At 35.1% G+C, this 21,638-nt stretch overlaps 2 protein-coding genes across 26 annotated transcripts in view; one reads left to right on the top strand and one right to left on the bottom strand.

Moving 5' to 3' along the window:
* Window positions 1–163, bottom strand: part of Cept1 (choline/ethanolamine phosphotransferase 1) — a 40,121-nt gene extending 39,958 nt beyond the window's left edge. For both annotated transcript variants that reach the window (XM_004853699.3, XM_004853698.3), the window contains exon 1: window positions 41–163. The gene's annotated coding sequence lies outside the window, so the exon portion shown is untranslated. The remainder of the gene's footprint in view (window positions 1–40) is intronic.
* On the top strand, window positions 87–21,622 carry Dram2 (DNA damage regulated autophagy modulator 2). 24 transcript variants are annotated; one of them, XM_021265650.2, is made up of 12 exons: window positions 87–273; window positions 1,416–1,541; window positions 2,873–2,936; window positions 4,949–5,104; window positions 8,184–8,325; window positions 12,149–12,216; window positions 13,611–13,750; window positions 16,110–16,196; window positions 18,815–18,992; window positions 19,515–19,597; window positions 20,523–20,615; window positions 21,136–21,622. In XM_021265650.2, the coding sequence occupies exons 5-12, from the start codon at window positions 8,198–8,200 to the stop codon at window positions 21,241–21,243; spliced, it is 885 nt and encodes a 294-aa protein (XP_021121309.1). In that variant the 5' UTR covers window positions 87–273; window positions 1,416–1,541; window positions 2,873–2,936; window positions 4,949–5,104; window positions 8,184–8,197; the 3' UTR covers window positions 21,244–21,622. The 24 variants fall into 24 exon arrangements, with proteins under 24 accessions (XP_021121309.1, XP_021121308.1, XP_021121303.1 ...); XM_021265649.2 differs by lacking the exon at window positions 4,949–5,104 and having other exon boundaries at window positions 8,187–8,325; XM_021265644.2 differs by lacking the exon at window positions 4,949–5,104.
* Window positions 21,623–21,638: the final 16 nt, after the last annotated feature.

The raw sequence follows: 21,638 nt of genomic DNA, 5'->3' as shown, positions 1-21,638 counted from the left end.
ACTTCTTTCTCCCAAAGCCGATTTCCGCCCGCAGCCTTACCCTGACCCCAGCAAGTACGCTCTTAGAAATAACTCCGACTCCTGGGCGCTGATCGGCGGCAGCGCGTTCACGACACTTTCGCGATTGCCGTAAAGAGAGACAGGATAGAAAGGAGCGGCGGCGCGCCCGGAGCTGGATGGGCCGCTCGGGAGCGCGCCCAGAGCCCCGCCCGGTCTGCAAGCTACGGGCATGCTCTGAGCTCCCGGCTGGACAGGCGAAGCCAGCCGGGTAAGGTAGGCCGAAAGGTGGGGTCCGGGGAACAGGACTGGCTCCGGCTCCGACGCTCCCTTTAGGGACGTGTGTCTGAGGGTGGGAAAGGGTGAGCCCCGGGAAGTGGGCGCATCCTAGCGTCTTCCGGGCGAGGCACTCCTGACTTTGGCTCCCTCAGGACCACGCTGCGGGGCGCCAAGGGGATCGGCTGAGTGGCCACAGGCCTCACCTAGCCGCCCCACCTCTCTTCTTCCTTGGTCCCCTCTGTCGCCACTTTGCCTGCCCTAAGTGGTTATCCTGCGGCTTTCCCTCACATCAGACAAAGCGAAGGCGAGATCTTCAGTGCCACACAACAGCGGGAAGAATACAGCGGTCTAAATAATTGCTCAGATTTTGTTTACGGAGATACCGAGAACCTTTGCCCCAGTCCCACAAAAACTATGTCTGAGTTAACTTCATCGCTTCGGGGCTCAGACTCCTTCGTGGTGGGAGCGGGGGTGGGGGGAGTGAAATATGGTGGTACTCCGGATAACGAACTCAGTTCTTTCCAGGATTCTGGTCGCAAACCGAATTGGCCGCGAACTAAATCAAATTCGATGGTTAGGTTCAATGTTGACCTTATGGGCAAATTTGATTCAGTTCGCGACCAATTTGATTTACGACCCGAATCTTGGAGAGAATTGAGTTTGTGAACCGAGGTACCACTTTTAGCTCCTTGGTGACCTTCTGTTCACATGGAACTCAATTGTATTGCATGGAGTAATCCCAATACCTAAAGGAAATTGCTATTCCTTTGTATTCCTGTTGCTGTGCTTTCCTGTTCTTTCAATAGAGTAACATGCATCGAAAAAACAGAAAACACTCCATAGAAATATTTTTCCAGTTTCCCCAAGTTTTAATTTATACATTTGTACCCAAATGCAACCCTAGAATTTGTATTGCGTTATTCGAGTCTCATTTCGCTTTCATTTAATTTATAAAAAAAATACATGATCTTTTAGATTCTTAAGGATTTAACTATTACAAAATGTATTTGTCAAGAGTCCAGGTTAGAAGTTTAGGAAAATAACTGTTGTGTGTTATGTTTTGGTTCTTTGGACCTCTGAAAGCAGCTCAGGGCTTTTGTCTGTTTACTTGGAACATTTGGAATATACTTTATTATTAGAAGCCACCACTTAGAGGAGACAGCACAAGAAGTTACTCTTATTACCAGTGGCTTTATAATATTTGTGAAAAAAATTAACTGGATTTCTGATTCATGGAGCTTCGAAGAAACCACAGAAGATAAGAGGTACAAGAACATTTTGTTAAACATTCTTAGTACTATGTAAAGTTTGTTCCTGAATATTTTAAAGTATTTTTAAAGTTTTTTTTTTTTTTGAGACAGGGTGTCACTCTGCAGCCCAGGCTGGCCTTGAACTGGTGTCAATCCTCCTGCCTCAGCCTCCTGAGTGCTGGGATTACAGGCGTGTGCCACCATGCCCAGCAGTTTTCAAGTTTTTTTGAATTATTAACCATTAAAATTCTAATTTTGCTTGGTTGAGAGTTACCCTCCCAGGCCTTCAGCTTTCCAAGGGGAAGTTGCATGGCCAATTAGTTGACTTTCTTATCTAGTCTGCATTTAAATTTCTCAGTTGTCATCAGCAAACTGGCAAATTATTTGAATTGTTAGTTTAAACAACTAGAACCCTCAGAGCCTAAGGAGATATGAGTACAAAGTGCTTTATACTTAGAAAGCATATATAGAAATTGTACCCTATATAGGTGGTTAATTATGACTACAAAATTGATAAATCAGCTGTCATTATACGTGCTTATAAATTATACATATATTTATATTTATATGAATGATTGAACTCACTCTTTTTTAATTTTTTAAATTTTGAGACTGGATCTTGCTACTTCCTTAGGTTGCCCAGGTTGGGCGCACTCGTGATCCTTCTGTCTCAGCCTCTTGGAATGCTGGGATTCATTATTATTTTTATGCTTATTCTGTTCCACTCCCAGGGACAATCCTTTGAGGGTTTGATTGTTTTACAGATTGGAATACTGTAACTGAGAAGTTAGGTAACCAGCCTGAAATATACAGTTGGAAAACAGAAATAGTAGGATTTGTTTTGCCTTAGGTAAATCCGATCTCACAGCTGTGCTCTTTACATTGCATCAACACTAGCTAAGCTTTAGTTTGCTTAATAATAAGCTAACATTCTTCCTTAATTTTTATCCCTCTTCTGTAGGAAGGAACTTTTTTCTTTTTATTTTGTCCTTTTTGAGGTCAGGGAAAGGTGTCTGATGTAACAAAGGACAAGAAAATTGATATCCTAAAATTAAAACGTTATTTAATTCCAGATGTTAACACCACTGTTATAATAAATTCAAGTGTCAGTTCTTTAAAGAAAAATAACTTGGTGATAATTCTGGAGCCTTGTGCTCTGTCCATGAACACAATTTTTTTTTTTTTTGGTACTGGGGATCAAACTCAGGTCCTTGCTCTTGTGAGGCAGGCAGCGGAACCACTGAGCTAAATCTCCGGCCCGATGAACACTATTGATGTATTTAAATTGTAATACTTAAAATCATGAATTTAAGTAACTTATTCTTTTCTCTGTCTTTGGATTTTAGAACTTGTAAATGGCACAGGTTAGAACAGTTTTGAAGACTGAAATTTTGTGAACTTGTAAAACAGGTAATTTATCTTTCAGATTATAAAAGGAACAAATATTTGTTGACCACTTATGATAGTAACACATTATTTCTTTTAGTCCTTGAATAAACCTCATCAAAACAGCTATCATTTTAGATTAACAGGTAATACTAAATGATACCATTGATTATGCATCAACAATGTGTCAGGTTCTTTTGTGCTATCCATGTAACTTCTGTAATAACTATCCACAGTACAGTGGAACTTTTCCATTTTAAAGAAATGACCATATTTTTACTATCCTTTTGGTAGCCACTAGAAAAATGGGCTTTGAGTATTTTAAATATATCTTAGTACAATAGAGTAACTGAAAATTTTAATTTTCTATTATTTTAGTCAATTGAAATTTTAACTGAAATAGTTACATATACCTATTGAAGTAGCTACTTATACCTACATATGCATATACCTACTGTATAGACAGTGCAGTCTCTGCTGATAATATTCTCATTTTTTAAAGGCAAAACTAAATCAGGGAAGTTATGAAGCCTTTGCAAGTTTGGACAGTTTTATTGAAAGTTTTTGAGCAAAGGAATGCTTTAGGAATGTTAACTTGGGAATGCAGTTACAATAGATAGAGGGGAAGAAAAGCCAGATAATCTGAATCAAGTGTGCATTGGGAGGAACGATTGTTGTAAATGACTTCTAGAAATAGAATTGCCATCACTTAGTGAAGCATATTGGGGCTTTGGAGAGAGCTTAGGGTTACGCTAAAGTCTTAGAGTCTAGGTAACCTGGAAAAATGGCAATGGTACTTATTGAAAGAGAAAGCCTATGAACAGTTTTTGAGAATTAAGAGGATTTGGTTCTGGTTATTTTTTCATTCAGTAAATACTGTGTGATTACTATGGGCAAGGCCTTCTGCTATGCTTAGGTAGAGGAGTAGAGTCCCTCTGGAAGAATTTTATTCACTTAAAACACCTCCCCAAATTTCCATACTGTAAAAGAAAGAGCTGTAACAGATGTATAAATCAAGAGTTCTTAAAATAAGGAGTGTTTGCTTCCAGATAAAAAGGGATTAGAGAAGGTTGTATGTGGAAGATAGCATTTGAGCTCTGTTTTAAAGAATAGGAAGAATTGCCGGGGATTTAGCTCAGTGGTTCTGCCACCTGCCTCACAAGTGCAAGGACCTGAGTTCCATCCCCAGTACCAAAAAACAAAAGAATAGGAAGAATCTATATATGTAAAAATAATAAAATGTTAGGAGGCTGTACTTCTATTATTGGGGTACACACACAATTTTTTTTTTTTTTTGTGGTACTAAAGATTGAACCCAGGGCCTCTGAACTTTACATCACGGCCTCCATCCCTTTAATTAAAAAAATTTTTTTTTCTTTTAAATTTTTGAGACAGGTTCTTGCTAAGTCACTAAGTTGCCCAGGCTAGGCTCAAATTTAGTAATCCTCCTGCTCAACCTCCCAGAGTGCTTGGATTATAGTCCTACACTACCAGGCCCAGTAGAAAAAATGCTTTGAAAATGTCTTTTACTAAAACACCTAAATGCTGAATAAATTAAGTTACCCTTTAAACTGAATAGCAGCTTTTCCCTTTCTTTTTGAGAAGAAAGGGAAATCCTAAGGGCTGAAAAGTCAAAGATGGAACTGATTCCAGAATGGTAAACCAATAGAGTAGGATGTCTCCTTTGAGGGCATTTGGTTTATAGCAGAATAAAGCATAATGAGGGACAAGTGATGTATAGCCTCCTCCTGTTCTCTACTAGGGTAGAGAAATAGAATTCACAACTCAGTGACTTCCAAGTACACAACCCAGTAGGCACCATTCACATGGGTAGTTTGTATAATGGGTACCTGTGTTTCAGTGGATGACATTTTCTTAGAATAAAATATAAATATTTCCTTGAAATTGTACTCTTGGCCTTGGAGAACCATCTCTTCCCAAATTCAGCTAGGATCTCAAAGTGGGGCAGGGAGATAACTGTAACTCCTTACTGGAAAAAGGAAGTCACAAAAGGAGTTTGTACATTTTCACCACAGGTTTGGGTGGATAAAGATACCACCTGAGAATTTGAAGCTGTACAGTCTGCCATCACTCAGCTTCAAGTTGAAGTTTACATTATGGTCTAAAAAACTCAAAGCCACAAAATTAAAACTTGACCCTGGCTAGTAATGTGCCTGAATGGTTTGACAAAAGTAAGTATAAACCCTTAATTTAAGCCTTTTAGAATATTCCAGATTAAGATCATCCAAATATAAGCTCACAGTTGAAAACCATACAACATATGCAAGGGTTGGTAGACCAACAAATACTGGAACTGGTTTCCTAAGGACTTCAGTTAGGAATTATTGGAAACAGTCTCAGAAGTGATTAAACATTTGTACAAATTGAAAATTGTTATCCCAGAAACCCATACTAGAGAAGGTACTTTTAGGATCTTGGGAAGGAATTGGCATTACTAACTTAGTAGATGAAGGAAAAGAAATGTTGATAGAATGTTAAGGAGTGACAAGAAACAAGTATAAAAAGAGGACATAATAATTTAGGCCAGAAATTACTGAAATAAAGCCTATAATAGTGACTGTAGCAATAATGGAAAGAAACTTAGCAAGATGTAAATGTACTTTTTAGCAATAAGTCAGATGACCAGAGTAAATGGGAAGTACAACTAAAAAATGGCTAAGATTTCATCATTTGGAAAGTCATTCTGAGATAAGGAAGTTGAGCACAGTGGAGGATTGTGGCAAATAGCAGTGACTAGGATCTTTATGAAGTTCATGGGAAATACTAAATTCTTTTAGGTCATCAAACTATGAGAAGATGCTCCTCCACATTATTCACACATGCATGTGCGTGAGCAATTTCTTATAATTTAAAATTACTTCTATGTTTTTAAAAATTAAATTTAAAAAATAGAGGCACAAAGATGTAGTATTTTCTAATGCATGTTATTGACTATTATGTAGCACTCAGTCTGGAATTTAAGGGAGAAAGTGATGTGTATATATGTATTTTTGGCATATATGTATTTTTCTTTCTCCCTCATATAGGAGCTGGGAATGTAATGATGAATAAAACAATTGTTTCCTGCTATAAAGACTAGTGAGAAAGATAAAACCGAATAAGCAAATGACCAATAAGCGTGATGAGTGTTCTGGTTGAAGGAGTACAGGGTGCTGTTGGAAAAAACAGAGATACTCAGCTGGAGCCAGAAAGAGTATGGACTTGAAAAAGTGTATAGAAATTAACTGAGTAGGTAGTGAGGCTGGGGGAGATACCATTGTAACCTAGTCATCCAGACAGGCAACAATGTGCTGAAGGTCTGAAGGTGTGCAAGAAAGCGTGGTACATTTCAAGATGTGTAGGAAGTTTGTTATGGCAGTGTAGCATAGTGATTCTGCAAACTCAAGAATCAAATTGTTTCAGTTTGAATTTTGTCTCTTCTATGCTCCAACCCTATGGTCTTGGGTAGTTCTCTTAACCTCTGTAGTGCTATTAAGAGGAGTAAATGAGTACATATATTTAAGGTAATTAGAAACATTGCTAACGTAAACACTGTGCTTTTGTAATGATGAACATGATGAGGGTTAGCATAAGGAATTGAGAATAAAGAGTAGCTGGAGGTGATGCAAGGACCTTACAAACCATATTAAGGAAAGACAGTTTATAATGGCTTAAAGGAACCATTGAAGGATTCTTTGTAGGAGAGTAAAGTGGTCAAATTAGAATTAGAAGGGCTGCTCTGGTTTTAGGGTAGAATATAATTAGTTATGGTCAAGACTAGAAGAGCATTGTGTATAGGAAAAACCAAAAACACTTTGGAAATACTGTTTTTTCTTATATTACTCAGTATTAACACCAGAAAGTGGGGGGCTTACTCCCAACTCCTGCCAGTCAGTTCTGCAGCAGATAGGAGCTGAATGTCCTCTGATTCAATTTAGTTCAGACAGTTTCTGCCTACAGATAGCATCAGATACCAAAGATTGAGTTCTCAGCCCTGAAGGATTCCCTACTTTGGATACCATTCACAAGCCCTAAATTTTTTCACCTGTGTGATCAGCTCTACAAGGGGATTCACATGATCCTCTTCATTAATTCTCTAGAGTGAGTAGAAAATCAATTAATTTTCTAAAGTGGCTCACAGAATTCATGTGTCTATTAGTTTATTATAAAGGATATTACAAGGGCTATAGGTAAAGATGTGCATAAGGTAGGGGAGGAGCAAGCATCTACCACCCTCTGTCTTCATTGCCCATACTCTAAACTGTCTGGGCATACCACCCTCCAGGATCTTCCTTTGGTTCAGCTATCTGGAAGGTCTCCAAAACCAGTCTTTTGACTTCATGGACACGTCATTACATAGGCATGATTAAAATATTGGCCCTTGACTATTAACTTTAGCATATAGCCCCTTTCTCTTCCTGGGAGATTCAGTAGGTGGGACTCAAAGTCCTAATCCTCTAATCATGCCTGGATCTTTACTGTGATCAGGACCTGTCCTGAAGCTGCCTGGAGACTGCCAACCTCTAGTCATCTCGTTAGCATAGAAAAGAGGATTCCAAGGGTTTTAGCAACTTTTTGCCTAGAAACAGATGAAGACCAAATACAGTTGGCCCATCTGATTCAACCAACAGTAAGTTGAACATACTAGAAAAGATTTCATCTGTACTGAACATGTATAGACCATGTTTTTGTTATTATTCCCTGAGTACTACAGTGTAACAACTATTTACATTGCATTTATATTGTGTTAGGTATTATAATTAATCTAGAGATGATTTAAAGTATATGGGAGGATATGCATAGGTTATATACAAATACCATGACATTTTATAAAAGGGCCTTAAGCATCTGTGTATTTTGATATCTGGAAGCAATCCCCCTGAGGATATGAAAGGACAACTATATATATTTAACAACCTCAGGAGGACAGTCTATTAAGTTATAATAATGTAGCCCATGATAGTGATGATTTAGAGTATGGACAATGAAGATAGAAGGGGAAGGTTGGAAAGAAATTTAGAATAAGCCGTACAGTTCTTGGTTATATGTGGGATGATGGGACAGAAAATCAGCTTCTGGCTATGGCCAATGGGTGCATCTTGGTTCCATTTACAAAAGAGCAAAGAAGAGTGGTTGTTGGGATACTGTGAGGAATGCTCTCAGAAGGGGCACAGCTCAAGGTGATGAATACCAGGTTATGAGAGTGGATGGCTAAAGTAGAATGGAGGAAACTTATGAATTATCTTTTCTAATTTGTTTTTTCTTCTTCAGAAGATCTGCTTGAAATGTGGTTTCAGCAAGGCCTCAGTTTCCTTCCTATAGCCCTTGTAATTTGGACAGCTGCTACTTTCACATTCTCATACATTATTGCAGTAACACTCCACCATGTTGACCCTGCTTTGCCTTATATCAGGTCAGTACTATGTATTCTTTGTGTAGAAAAAGCTTTGTCTCATTCATACTTTACATTAAAGCTGATGTTTTATGTCATCATTTTGAAATTAAGATTTTTACATTGAAATTACAGCAACAAAGCAACGTAAATGAAACTTGTACTTATCTCTTTCTGTGTGGTAGAGAAAATGTGGAAATAGCAGGATAAGATACAGTTAGTGAGTTGATTAATGAATTGTGAACCGTTAGTGCCTTGTCCTCCAAGTAAGGTGTCTTAGAATATGTAAATGGAATTATTCTGCCCTGTTATGGCCTGTGTATAGATGCCCACCTCGCAAAGCCTCATGCAGTCATAGGAGTGTTTTTTTCAGAGGTGGCTGGTTCTAGAGTGTGTCAGTCTGGGATTGATTCATGGTGCAATGCCAGGATCAAGTGCACTAGGATTAAAGGTGTGAGTGCTACCTGCCCTAAGTAGCCTGGATAAGATATAAGGGATAGAGAGCTGTGACCCTTGTTGCTTTGCTACCTTCTGCCTGCCATGAACTGTTTCTCCTCTGTAATGACCCTCTTCCATGTCATCCTGCCTTAGAGCCAGCCGATTATGGACTTAAACCTCTACAAACTGAGCTAAATAAACCCTTTCCCCTTTTACTTTGTCTGGTATTTTGTCTCAGCAATGAGAGAAAAGTAACTAGCAGTTATCAATGGTTTCTGAGCTTTTAAGGTTTAAACTTTTATATAAAAGTTTAAATGAATTGAATAGGTATAGGAGGTGATGGGAAATTACCAAAATACCATTCTTAAATATGATTAATCAAATCCCAGTGTTTTAATCTAAAGGAATGTAGTTAGGTTAAAAAAAAAAAAGATGATGATTCGGCTTCTGTATGGTGCCTTTGAAACATTTCTCTACAGAGATGCTAAATGAATTTATTTTGTTAAATAATGTTCATTATTTTGTGTTTGTTGTAATTGTTTCATTTATTCATTTGTTTACTTTCTGAAAAATAACCTTTCTAACACAGAAAATAGCAAGCTTTTAAAGGGTGATAAAAAGAGCCATTTGAAAATATCAAGGAATAATCTAGGCATTATCATCTACATTTGTTATTTGTTGTGTATGCAGTGGTATAGTGTCACTCACAAAGATTGTAAGAAAATGGGTGCATTTTGGGAATTTTTATAAAACTCCCCAATTTTTATTACTTAAGGTTATGAATTTTACCAGTGATTTGGTAATCATCACTGTCCTAGAGAAACATGTAGCCTAAGGAACCAGACCACTTCTTTTTTCTTGTTTGAGGTAGCTTTTTCCTCTGTAGTTCAGGCTAGCTTCAACTTCACTGGGTAGCTCAGGCCGGCCTCTAACTTCTGATCCTCCTGCCTTCCTGCCTTAGCCTCCTAAGTGCTGGGATTACAAGCATGCACCACCACACCTAGCTTAGACCATTTTTTCAGTAACTCTGAGAAAAGGGGTGTGTGTGTGTGTGTGTGTGTGTGTGTGTGTGTGTGTGTGTGTGTGTGTGTGTGTGTATGTGTATGTGTATGATTCATGAGGGACATTCAGTATTTTTATTTCCCCTTCTGAAAACTTGTCTTGTGTCACTTTAAAGAGCTTTAAATAACTTAAGAGGCCACTGACTTCTTTCTGAGAGTTTCAGTTCCCTGATGATATTGCATGTGATTTTCTAATAGTACCTTGGACACTCTTTTTTCTCTCTTTCCTTCTGCTTTTTTATTTTTCACTAATGAACTTAGTATGTTACTCAGGGATCTTTCTCCAACATTTAAAAATATTTAAACTATAGTAAACTGTAGTACAGTACTTATTTTTACTTCTTCAGCTTGTTTCCTTCATATTCAAAATAAATAAACTAGATATCCCACAAAATTTCTTTCAGCTAATAGATCCTATTCAAAAGGTTTAGATATTATAGCCACAAAGGACAGAACCAAGTAGAAATTTCACTTCAGAAGTGAAATTTTCACTTCAAATTTTGTTGCCAGTGTGCTTTACGTATTTTCTTAGCTGGTTCAAATGGTGGATGTCTAAGTAAGGTGCAGAAGACTAGCCACCAGGATATTAGAAGAAAATATTAGAATATGTATGTATATTTCTTAAATGAAAAATACTTTAGCCTTGCTGATATTTAAATATGGGATAATAATAATATAAATACATGTATTTTAAAGTTACACATCAGACTTTTTTTTGTTATTTAGTACGTAACCTAAATCATTTGGTGACCACTGGATTGAAGTTCTGTGCTAATGAGGTGATGTGCATGGCTGTTTTCATTTTTAGGCCAGTGTTGATGGCATTCTGCTTTCAACCCATATATGTGATTGCAATGTATGATTGGGCCAACCATCTTGGAAGTGCATACTATTACTTATTTCTGGGGCAGTCTAGAACAGGAGCATCATTTGGAGTAAAAATACTATATTAAAATTACAGATTTTTTCTTACGGTAACAATAATACATATACATTGTAGGCAACTTGAAAGGTAGTATGTGGGGACAAAGAGACCTTATTATTCCCATTCCTGAAGATGGTAAAGAAGTAACAAAATCTCTTGCTCATAAAGACACATTTTATTGTCTTATAACTATTTCTTTACTAATACATTATTTTTTGTTTTTGTTTTTTCATTTTTAGTTTTAAAGAGAAAGACTCATGGAATTGTAAAGTTGGAAGAAACAATGCTTAGAATTCATGTTTGATAATTTCCTTTTGTTAAGCCTCTAATTCAAATCTTCACCCAATCTTACTTCTTCCTTACTAGATAAAACTTTCCATTTCTTTTTTATTTCTAATGCATTGTCTCAGCTGAGATCTGGGTTATCTCATTCCTATAATACTTAAAGGCCAAAGATTTTGTCTTTTAATTGTTGTAGTAATTTTAAGGAAGCAACAGGAACTAATATTTAATGGATACTAGTACTTTGCATACATTACACATTTCATTTCATCCTTATTTTTTTATTTTTTATTTTTTGGTACTGGGAATTGAACTCAGGGCCTTGTACTTACCAGGCAGGTGCTGTCATCCTTATTTTTAGGCTGGGAGCAAATAAGTAGCTCCATTTTGCAGATAAGGAATAATCTTAGGGAGATAAGAGAATGTGCCCAAGGTCCCACAGTTAGTAAATGGTGTATTTTCTATCTGGGTCTGTTTTCCATGGTGTCTTGAAGGACTGGCATATAAAGAGACACATTGCAGTGCAGTGCAGTACAGGAAAGTGATTTTAATAGAAGCCTGGACAGAATACTGTGTGACTCACTATCTCCTAGAGGAATGGTACTGGTCTTGAATGTAATCTCCATGAGAGCAGGGGCTTTGTTTTATTTCCCTCTGTATCCCTGTCTTGAGAATTCTAGCACATGGTATTAGTGCTTGATAAGTATTTTCTTAATTGGTCAATAGATGAGCAGGTGTAATTGAGTTAGAGGTAGCGGCAACAACAGATTCAAAACGGCAAGAATTGTGCAGGGACCTGTGTTATTTAGGAAATATTCCAGAGAGACAGATAAATACATATGATTGGTTCCTGGTAAGTCAATCATATGATCTTGATATCAGGGATAGCTTTTTTAAAAATTAAATTTTTTATTTTTATTTCTGTTATGTGGAAAGGAAATAATCTTAAAAGATGTCAGAAAATACGAAATAGGGAAATATTTATAAGCTGAAATTCTGTTCTTTTTATAAAATGATATAATAGTAGAACTTAGTGGCTTTTTAAAAGATATAGGATTGGAAATGACTCCTGTTACTACTTATCCCTTAGAAAAATCTAATGTAAAAAAATCTTAAGTACTTTCTTTTATTCTTTCAGTGACACTGGAACAGTGGCTCCAGAAAAGTGCTTGTTTGGGGCAATGCTAAATATCGCTGCATTTTTATGTAAGTAATAAGAATGGTTGTAAGAAACAAAATTGATAGGTAAATTCCTTTATTCTTTAAATGCTAGTGTGTTATTTTGTAGTTGTACTTGAGCAAATCACTAAGTAATCACTGAGTTATTTATTATGGTTATGCTCTTTTTAAAAGAAAAAAAAACTTACAGAACTGCTAAATTATGGAGATAAACCTTTAAGAAATAGCTGTAGAGCTATTTGAGTACTAATTCAATAGAAGTTGTAGGTACAACCAAATATTCCTTGAGGCTTTAAATGAACTTTTTGTTTGTTTGTTTTTGGTACTGGGGACTGAACTCAGGACCTTGTGCTTATGAGGCAGGCAGTGGCACCACTGAGCTAAATCCCTGGCCCCTAAATGGACTTTGTAGGTAGTCAGTAATGGGGCGAAAACTGTAGATAGAACTGAACACAATTAAATTTCATTAGAAGTTTAAGACTAGAGATGGAATTATTTGATTTTTGTGTGATATTCTAATGCTAAAGGAACCTACTATAGGGTTTTACATTACTGAAATTTTGAACCAAATTTTTATTGATTCACTAAAGTATTTTTTTCATCAAATGTGATCATTTTAAATATTCACTTTTTTTTTTTTTTTTTGTGGTATTGGGATCAAACTCAGGACCTTGCACTTGCAGGCACGGTGCCACTGAGCTACATCCCCGGCCCTCAATATTCACTTTTATCCATATGATATTTGTTACTTGTTTACATCAGAAACAGAAGTCAGGAAAATGGTTCAACTTACAGAAATTTGTTTTTTTATTTAAGCTCTTCAGAAACATATCTACAAAAGCTTATCTGTTACATTTTCTACACTCCTGAGTTCTGTGGTAGTATTTCTGCAGTGCAAGGTTTGATTTGGCCCTTTTTTGACAAATAAGTATGGTAAATAGGCTTTTCTTTTTCCCCTTTATAATTAGACTGCTACATTTGACTGAGCCAAGTTGTAGAAATATGAAATAAAATGATAAGAAAGTGAGTCAAGTAAGCTTTCAGAGTTTTTTGCCAATGCTCACTTCAAGTTCTAGAATAGTTACTTTTTACTTTGATGCTAATCAAAAAAATATTTCGTTTTTATAACTCTAATTGTGAGAAATTTTCAGAAGATAACAAACTTACCTCTAAAATTTTATACTAAATATTTGTAGATATGAGACTAACGGAAGGCAGATAACTTGCTCAGGCAACAGAGATACCAGTGGGTTAAAGATGCAACCTTAACAGTCTTTTAAAATCGACTTTCATGTGTTTATGTGTTCTCTCATAAAAGGAAATTCTGTGCTTTTGCATGACAGTGACCTTTGTGAAGTCTTTGGCAACTTTATTCCCTGGTTATTTATTACTTTGTTGTTTTTTGGCTTGTCTCTTCCCAGGCCTTGCTACCATTTATGTTCGTTATAAGCAAGTTCATGCCTTGAATCCTGAAGAGAACCTTATCATCAAATTAAACAAGGCTGGCCTTGTACTTGGAATATTGAGTTGTTTAGGAGCGTCTCTTGTGGCAAATTTCCAGGTGTGTATTTTAGCCCAGCATGGGGTATTTTCCTGAAGTACATAAATATACATGTTAAAATGAAAACCTGAAACATTCAGTTAAATGCAGCTTTGTTCCTTATCCTTAAAAAAAATCTACTGCCTTCATATTATTTCATTGTCTTAGAAAAAGCTACTTTTACAATTAGAAAAATTCGTATTCAATAATCTGAACAAATATATTCTTTTTTAGAGTCCATAGGACAATTATTGGACTCGATTACTAATTTAGTTGGTGATTATGTCAAGACCAAACAGAGAACTAATATAAACTATATGATACACTTAGAGATTTAAACATTGGTTTTTTTGTTTTTAATATATATAACAAGTTACAGTCATTTATTCCATATTCTTGTTTGGATGGTTCTATTGGTTGCCTCCATTCCTAGGTGCCCAACTTTGTACATGAGGACGTAAAGGAGTAGTGGTAACATTGCTAGCTTTTTCTCAGAGAATTCTTAATATTAAAATAGCAGTCAACTTTCACCAAATACAGTCATGTGATTGGGGTTGTTGCCTTCTGTGAAATGTATTATTAGGCAGTTTTGTTGTACAAACATTATAGATTAAACTTTCATAAACTGGGCTGTGATATCACCAGGCAATATAATCATTTTTATTGTTGGTATATCTTTACGTTAAATAGTAATGTACATTCATCTTGGAGAATTGGTACATATGCATATCGCATCTTGATCATTTATATTCTCCCTCTCTAGTCCCTCCCCATACAACCTTAACTGAGCCATCATTGTATATTCGATCTGTTGTTGACAGAAATGTTACTATGTGGTACACAACTGTATTGCAAACTTTTCACATTCCTGTCTATTGACATCCTTCCAGAGGAGTCTATATTAGTGACTGCATCCTGGATATATGCTTTTTGATTAATCTCTCTGTAGTTATTAAAGTTTTAATTTAGACATTTGATAACTTGCTTAGCATCTAATAATTATTTAAATTACAAATACTCATTATACAAATATACATGTGAGCATATTCTGTGCTTCATTTAACATTTTTCATTTTTACTTGGCTTTTGATTGATCTCTCCTATTTTTCACAGTTTTTTATATTTGGTTAATACTAGTGTTGAGTATCCCTTAATCAAAATGCTTGGGACCAGAAGTGTTTCAGATTTTGGAGTATTTTGGGAGCTCAAAATGTTTCAGATTTTGGAGCATTCTAAATTCCTGAACATTTTGGAGTTCCAATTTTTGGATTAGAGGTGATCCACTTGTAGCCTCTATAAGTTGAGTCCAAGAGAAGATTAGTTAAGGCGATACTAGTTACAGTAAAAAAGCCCAATTTTCAGTGGCTTATCACATAAAAGTTTATTTTTTGCATATATGTAGTCAGTGCAGGAGTTTGGGTTGACAGGTAGCTTTTTTTCCCTACAATGATTTAAAGTCCATCCTCTGTCCGTCCGTCTTTTGTCTCTGTTATGCCATATGGCATTTCTGGGTTATGCATCCAGTTGGCTGAAATAGTAAAAGAGATGCAAAACTCACACTTGCTTCTTAAAAACTTCAACTGTGTTTTTTTAAAAAAACTATTCAATGACACTTATTAAAGAAGTTAAGGTAGACTTTTTAGGACCACCTTGAAAAGTGAAAAGTGAAGGAACCGCTTCTATAGGATTTTGTAACAGGGGAGAGTGATTGGGCTCAACTGAGAATACAGAGAAAAATGGGAATTTATAGCCCTTTCCTCCCTATCATCTCCTTTTCAACCAAGGCAGATTGCCTCATTGCTCATCTGGACTGCTGCCATTGCCTCCTCAATGGCTTCTCTGTAGTCATTCTTAGTTTCCTTTAATCATTTCTTCATATTGCAGCCACAGTGATCTTTTGGAAACGTACAAGTATCTCACTCTGTTTCCCTGTACCATTGCTTAAAGTTCTACAGCTTCAAATTGGATGGAAAAAAGAGAATCAAGAGAGGAAAAAAATAATTTGATAAATTCCCAAATTATTTAATGAACACAAAGATGTTATATAATCTGGCTCTTCTCTATCTTTTTAGCCTCATTCTGTATTATCCTCTTTCTTAATATCTCCATTGTATGTAATCCTGGCCCACTTTTTTCCCCTGAAACTGGAAAAGCTTATTTAATTCTTTTTCATATGTTGTGCATGCCAAAACTCCCTAACCAAAATGGATTTAGGCATCTTAAGACCTCAGTGTTGACCATACTGCTTCAAAGAAGTCTTTCTGTCAGTATCTATTACAGTATATTTTGAGTTTTTGTGTTTTGTGTTCTTTAAGCCTCTGATACATAGCTCTTATTACAGTCTAATTTCATATGAGTGGTTTAAATTTTTATTTATCAGCCAAGCATGTTGGTGCATCCCTGCATTTCAAGATTTGGAAGACTGAGGCCAGGAGGGTTGATTCAAGTTCGAGGCCAGCCCGGGCTAGTGAGTTCAAGGCCAGTCTGAACTGCATAGTGAGACCCTGTCTCAAAAAGCCAGAAATAAAATTTATTTATCTATTTTTTAGTTTATATATTTCTTCATCAATTTTAAGTGCTGTGCTTCAGTGTTGTATCTCTAGCACCCAGCAGAGTACTTAGTATAAATGTGGTCTTGTTAATTATATAGGAATTTATTGAGAGATGCCAAAGGGACTAAGTAGGTTGGAAAAAACTTGTCCATCTCTGTTGTTTGCCTATATTTAAAGAGATGACTCAAACTTGCTATATTTGAAAAATATAAATAAAAAATATAAATTAAGTTTCTTTGAAAACACATGCATACTGTATATAGTATTCAACAAAACAAATACACGGTAAATGTCCTCAGTGCCCAGTTAGAGGAATTTTTTCCTTTCAGGAAATTTATCCTCCAGGAGATGAGGGGATAAGTAATCAGAAATATATATTAGTTTCCTAGAGCTGCCATAACAAAATACCACCAACTAGATAGTTTAAAACAAGAGAAATTTAGTCTGTCAAAGTTCATAAGTCCAAAAACAAGGTGTGGGTAGGTCTAGTTCTCTCTTTTGTCCCCAGAAGGAGCATCTTTTCTCGCTTCTGGTGTTTGAGGTAATTCTTGGTATTCTTTGGCTCAGGGCAGCAAAATTCTTTTTTTTTTTTTTTTAGGGCAGCAAAATTCTTAATTTATTTCTTGTTATCAAGAAATCGATAATAGAAAATTTATTCTCAAGGAGACTTTGGAAAGGCTAAGAATAAGTAAGCAGATTAGTTCCTAAGTTTCATTAGCTGCTTTTAGGAAAGGTTATAGATCACTCATAGGTAATGTATAAATTATATATCTAAGATTTGTTCCCTACCACTTCTGAACTTTCTCATGTTTTTGTCCTGTCAGCGGTTAAATTTTTGTATTTGTTTTGTTACAAGATATATTTTTAAGTTGGATAAACTTTTGAACATGTGTCAAAGATTTTTAACTTGTTAATTAATCAGGGAAACAGAAGATATTTACAAAGCAGTTCAGAAGAGTAGTCAGAGTAACACACATTGATAGAGAATGTTGAAGTGAACTTGGGAATGGATGCAAAATTAGCAAAACTGAACATAATTCCCAATCTGATAATCAGTTATGTTCCGCAGGACACAATTTACATTCCTCTGGCTAAGGATTATTAGTTACTATCAATTTTCATTGAATATTTTTTTCTTACCTGAGTGAAAATTTTATCTTTTTCTTTCTTTTTTTAAATGTAAATTTTCTTTGAATTAACTTTTTTCTTTCTATATAACTCATGTTACGTTTGCTCTGTAACATAGCCTAATCAAAACCAAATAAAAGCTCCTTCCTGAATGGCCAGCAAATTGCCAGAGGCTTTAGTATTCTATTAGGAAGACATTAATTCAGTAAGCTCAAGATCTTTCTCTGTCTCTAAAATAACAAAACTAAATATAGTAAGCAGAAAAATGGCCACTAAAACCAGTTTTATGTACTCCCATTTCAATAACAAAAAAATAGTAAATGCTCTCCATTTATTTTTTTGCTTTTTAACTCATGGGGTTTTGTTAAACCACTATATATTGACATTGATCAGACAATATCTATATTTAGCTTCGTCAAAATATAATACCCCCAATCCTATGCAAGTGGCTCTTTCCAAAAAAGAAAGCAAAAGCGGAAATCTATTACTTCTTTGTATTAAGTATCTCCTATAACTAAGAAGATTGAATTAAGAAAATTGAACACTATTTCTAACTTAGTACAGATTGTAAAAGAAGGAAACCAAGCCCTACTTTATCTTTTGTTGTTATCTTATTCATCAGGTACTCTCAATATGTTTTCATCTGAAGGAAATACAAATGACATCAGTTTAGAAAAAGCAATTCAACCAAAAACTTTCATGTAGAATTTTTATGCATAGGGTATATATAATTGTCACTTTTAGGCATAGGGTATATATAATGTTAAAAGTAAAATGTAAGTGGGTATCTATAAGAAGAGTATGGTAAAGGAGAAAAAAATTATAACTTATGGTAATCCCTGTCATATAACCAAAACCAAATCAAACTAGCACAGAGAATATTTTCATTTCTTGAGCCTTTAAATTAGATTTAAACTTCTTACCCCTAATACTTCCAGCTATCCAATCCTCTCTACCTTGCACTACTCTTCTTTTACACTTATCACTATGTAACATGTTGTGGAATTTCCTTATTTCTAAAGTTCATTTATTGTTTGTATATCATCACTAAAATGTAAACTCCACGAGGGCTATATTTTGCCTCTTCTTGTTCACTATGTATCTGAGGACTTTTACACCAGTGCTTGGCATCTGATGGACACCCAAAAGGTGTATTATTAAATGAGTAGAAGAATGAGTAATTATTATTACATTTTATAGTGAAAAATGAAATTATTTGGTTTTACTATAATCTTCAGGTTTATATTGTTATGAGAGACAATTCAGAAGTATGTGAAAGCATGTGAAATTTGCAGTTTCTCCACTCAGTGAATGTCCTATTGAAATCTCTGACTTGTACTTTTAAATATTGTATTGCCAGTATGTTCTGAATTTCTTTTACTGACTTTTTTTTCTTACCTCCCAGAAAACAGCCCTTTTTGTTGTACATGTCAGTGGAGGTGTGCTCACTTTTGGTATGGGCTCATTTTATATGCTTGTTCAGACCATCCTTTCCTACCTAATGCAGCCCAAAATTCACGGTAAACAAATCTTCTGGATCAGACTGCTGTTGCTTATCTGGTGTGGAGTAAGTGTACTTAGCAGTATCCTTCAATGTAAAGTATGGCTATAGTTGGAAGAGAATTGAGTAACAAAATTTAAGGGAACACTATTGGCACAGTGTAAGCAGCTTTTGGGTAGGAGAGATTCTTAGGTTAATAACCTTAAACTAAAGGACTTGAAATATTAAATTCAGATTGAAGTTCAGTAACTAAGCCAGAAATAGATACTGTTTAAGTTGGTCGTGGTAACTCCAAAAAAAAAAAAATGAAGGATGAGTTAATGCTCTCCCTACAAATAATTATCAGAAGTTTATGATAGAATTGCTGATTCTCCAAGCAAAGAGAGAGGGATTGACTGTGAGAACCATATTGTGGTAATCTTCTGGGCACATTTTCAGTTTTACTGCTGCCATGTGACATTAAATATTTAAGAAAATGGACTTGAACTTTGGCAACAAATGTGTGAGTTGTCCTTTTGGACTTTGAAAATGATCTTTGTTTTGGATCTACATTAAACTTAGATCTTGTCTGAGATTCTTCCTTGACTTACTTTCTTTTTTATAGTGTTAACTTGCTCATCAGTTTTATACAGTGGTGACTTTGGCACAGATATAGTACAAAAACTTCATTGGAACCCTGAGGAGAAAGTAAGAATTTAAAGTTTGTAAAAACTGGTATCATATTAAATATGACTGTTTTAATGTATTTCCATTTTATCACTAACAAAGAAATTTCCTTGATAGAATAATCAATTATTTATTAAGATTTATTTTCTAGTTATGACTGAGTTTAGGTAGAACCATCTGTATTTTAAGACACAAAGATAATTATGATGGCAAAGAGTTTTCTCAGTAATTGACTCCTCTAAATGTAGACATAGTATACTACCTGAGATTTATAATTATTAGAGTATTTGTTTTTTGAATTGAAAAGATACCATCTTTCACTTTTTGTTTTCTGAAAATTTCTGGGCTCTGCATTTGGTATCCAGTAGAGTGGATATCTGCATCAGGACAACATCTTTGATCTTGATCTTGAGAATAAAAGAGAAGAAAAACAAACAAACAAAAATAATAGAAGAGAGATAAATGAAATTATGTTTTCACAAATGACCGTGGCATTTTACTTTAAACTATTTTTTAAAGAATCAGCCCTGATTAGAATGTATTTGTGAGAGTGAATGAAATAATTACTAGATTTTTCTAATTATATTTTATATATTATTTAATACTGTAAAAGTAATCCTCACTAAAGCTTACAGTGATTATTATTAAACTTTTATTAGTGGCCTTTAATAACTCATGTTGCTTTGGGAAAAGTGGTAACTCCTTGTGGTTGATTAGAAATTCTTCTGGTTTTCTTAGTTATGTAAATAGAAATTTTATTTGTTCCAGGTGATACTAAGTATCATTTAAGAGGAATTCCTAGGGTCTACTCTTTAATTCTCAAGATATGTTCAATAAATGGAGTTGATTTTCAGAAGGCTGGTTTATAAGTATTTAAGCTTTTTTATTTGAGAATATTATAATTATTTGAATGAAATTTCACAAAAGTATTCTTGTCTCACTCAAGGGTTATGTGCTTCATATGGTCACTACTGCAGCAGAATGGTCAATGTCGTTTTCCTTCTTTGGTTTTTTCTTGACTTACATTCGTGATTTTCAGGTAAGAAAACATAGATTTGATTTAAGCAGTCAGACTTCCTTTAGGTTGAATAAAAGAAAATTCCTTGGCATGTCTCCAATCTTCTTAAAAATTAACTACTTAACTTCTATCACCATAAACAGTGTTAAGAGAAGGGCAACTTCTCCAGTGAAATTATTTCTGAGTTTGGGAAAGTAGTGTATTATTAGCACATTTCAGCTTTGTAACTGGAGTTGTAAAACATATTTTTTTCATAGAATTTTTATGTTCTTTATGCATTTACAGAAGCTACACTCAGAATTTAATTTTATTGACTTTTTAATAGAAACTGAAGAAAAACAGGGAACTTTTTAAAGCTTGGTTTTTCCAGATTACTTGGTACTAAGTCAAGATGATGCCTTTGACAGTGCAACAGCTATCTTATCTTGCTATTCCTTCAGACGATTTATATCTCTAATCAAAAAAGATAGTCTACAGAATGTATTGAAGAGGTAATTGCTAGGGAGCAAGTTTCTCTATGTAATTTTCTCTTCTGTTCCAGAAAATTTCTTTACATGTGGAAGCCAATTTACATGGACTAACCCTCTATGACACTGCTCCTTGCCCTGTTATCAATGAACGAACACGACTACTTTCCAGAGAATTTTAATGAAAGGATAAAAGGTTCCTTTGATGTTTATGATTCTCAGGGAAAGGGGAAAAGTTCACAAACACTGTTTATTACACTCTGAAATTTTCAACCAGTTAATCAAGGCTATCTGTGACACTGATGCATATTGATAATCAGGAGTCATAAAGCCATTTGATAGTTATTTTAAAGGATATCATTTAAAAATATTTATACTTATGCTTTTTATCCTAGAAAATAAAACCAAAGGACTACAACATTGTAATTTTTTTCTATTTTAAGAGAACCTGAAGTGTACCAAGCAGTCTGTATATCCCAGCCTTTCACAATTTATGTCATTGTTAAAGCATGTTTTCATAGGAACGCTTTCATAAAAGACAGTTTCTATTACCCCAAATAATCCGTATTGGTCATCA

The sequence above is a fragment of the Heterocephalus glaber genome, unplaced genomic scaffold, assembly GCF_053883595.1.
Source record: "Heterocephalus glaber isolate CG9 unplaced genomic scaffold, H.glaber_assembly_v1.0 deba00001442, whole genome shotgun sequence".
Taxonomy (NCBI): Eukaryota; Metazoa; Chordata; class Mammalia; order Rodentia; family Bathyergidae; genus Heterocephalus; species Heterocephalus glaber.
The sequence above is the reverse complement of the archived record's forward strand: the minus strand, read 5'-3'. Positions and strand labels throughout refer to the sequence as shown.

What these genes read in the sequence shown, in the direction of transcription:
- Dram2 (XM_021265649.2), top strand. Translation starts at nt 8,198, where the DNA reads ATGTGGTTTCAGCAAGGCCTCAGTTTCCTTCCTATAGCCCTTGTAATT. An exon ending in AAATATCGCTGCATTTTTAT is followed by an intron (nt 12,217 to 13,610) that starts GTAAGTAATAAG and finishes GTCTCTTCCCAG; the next exon opens with GCCTTGCTACCATTTATGTT. An exon ending in TTCGAGGCCAGCCCGGGCTA is followed by an intron (nt 16,197 to 18,814) that starts GTGAGTTCAAGG and finishes CTTACCTCCCAG; the next exon opens with AAAACAGCCCTTTTTGTTGT.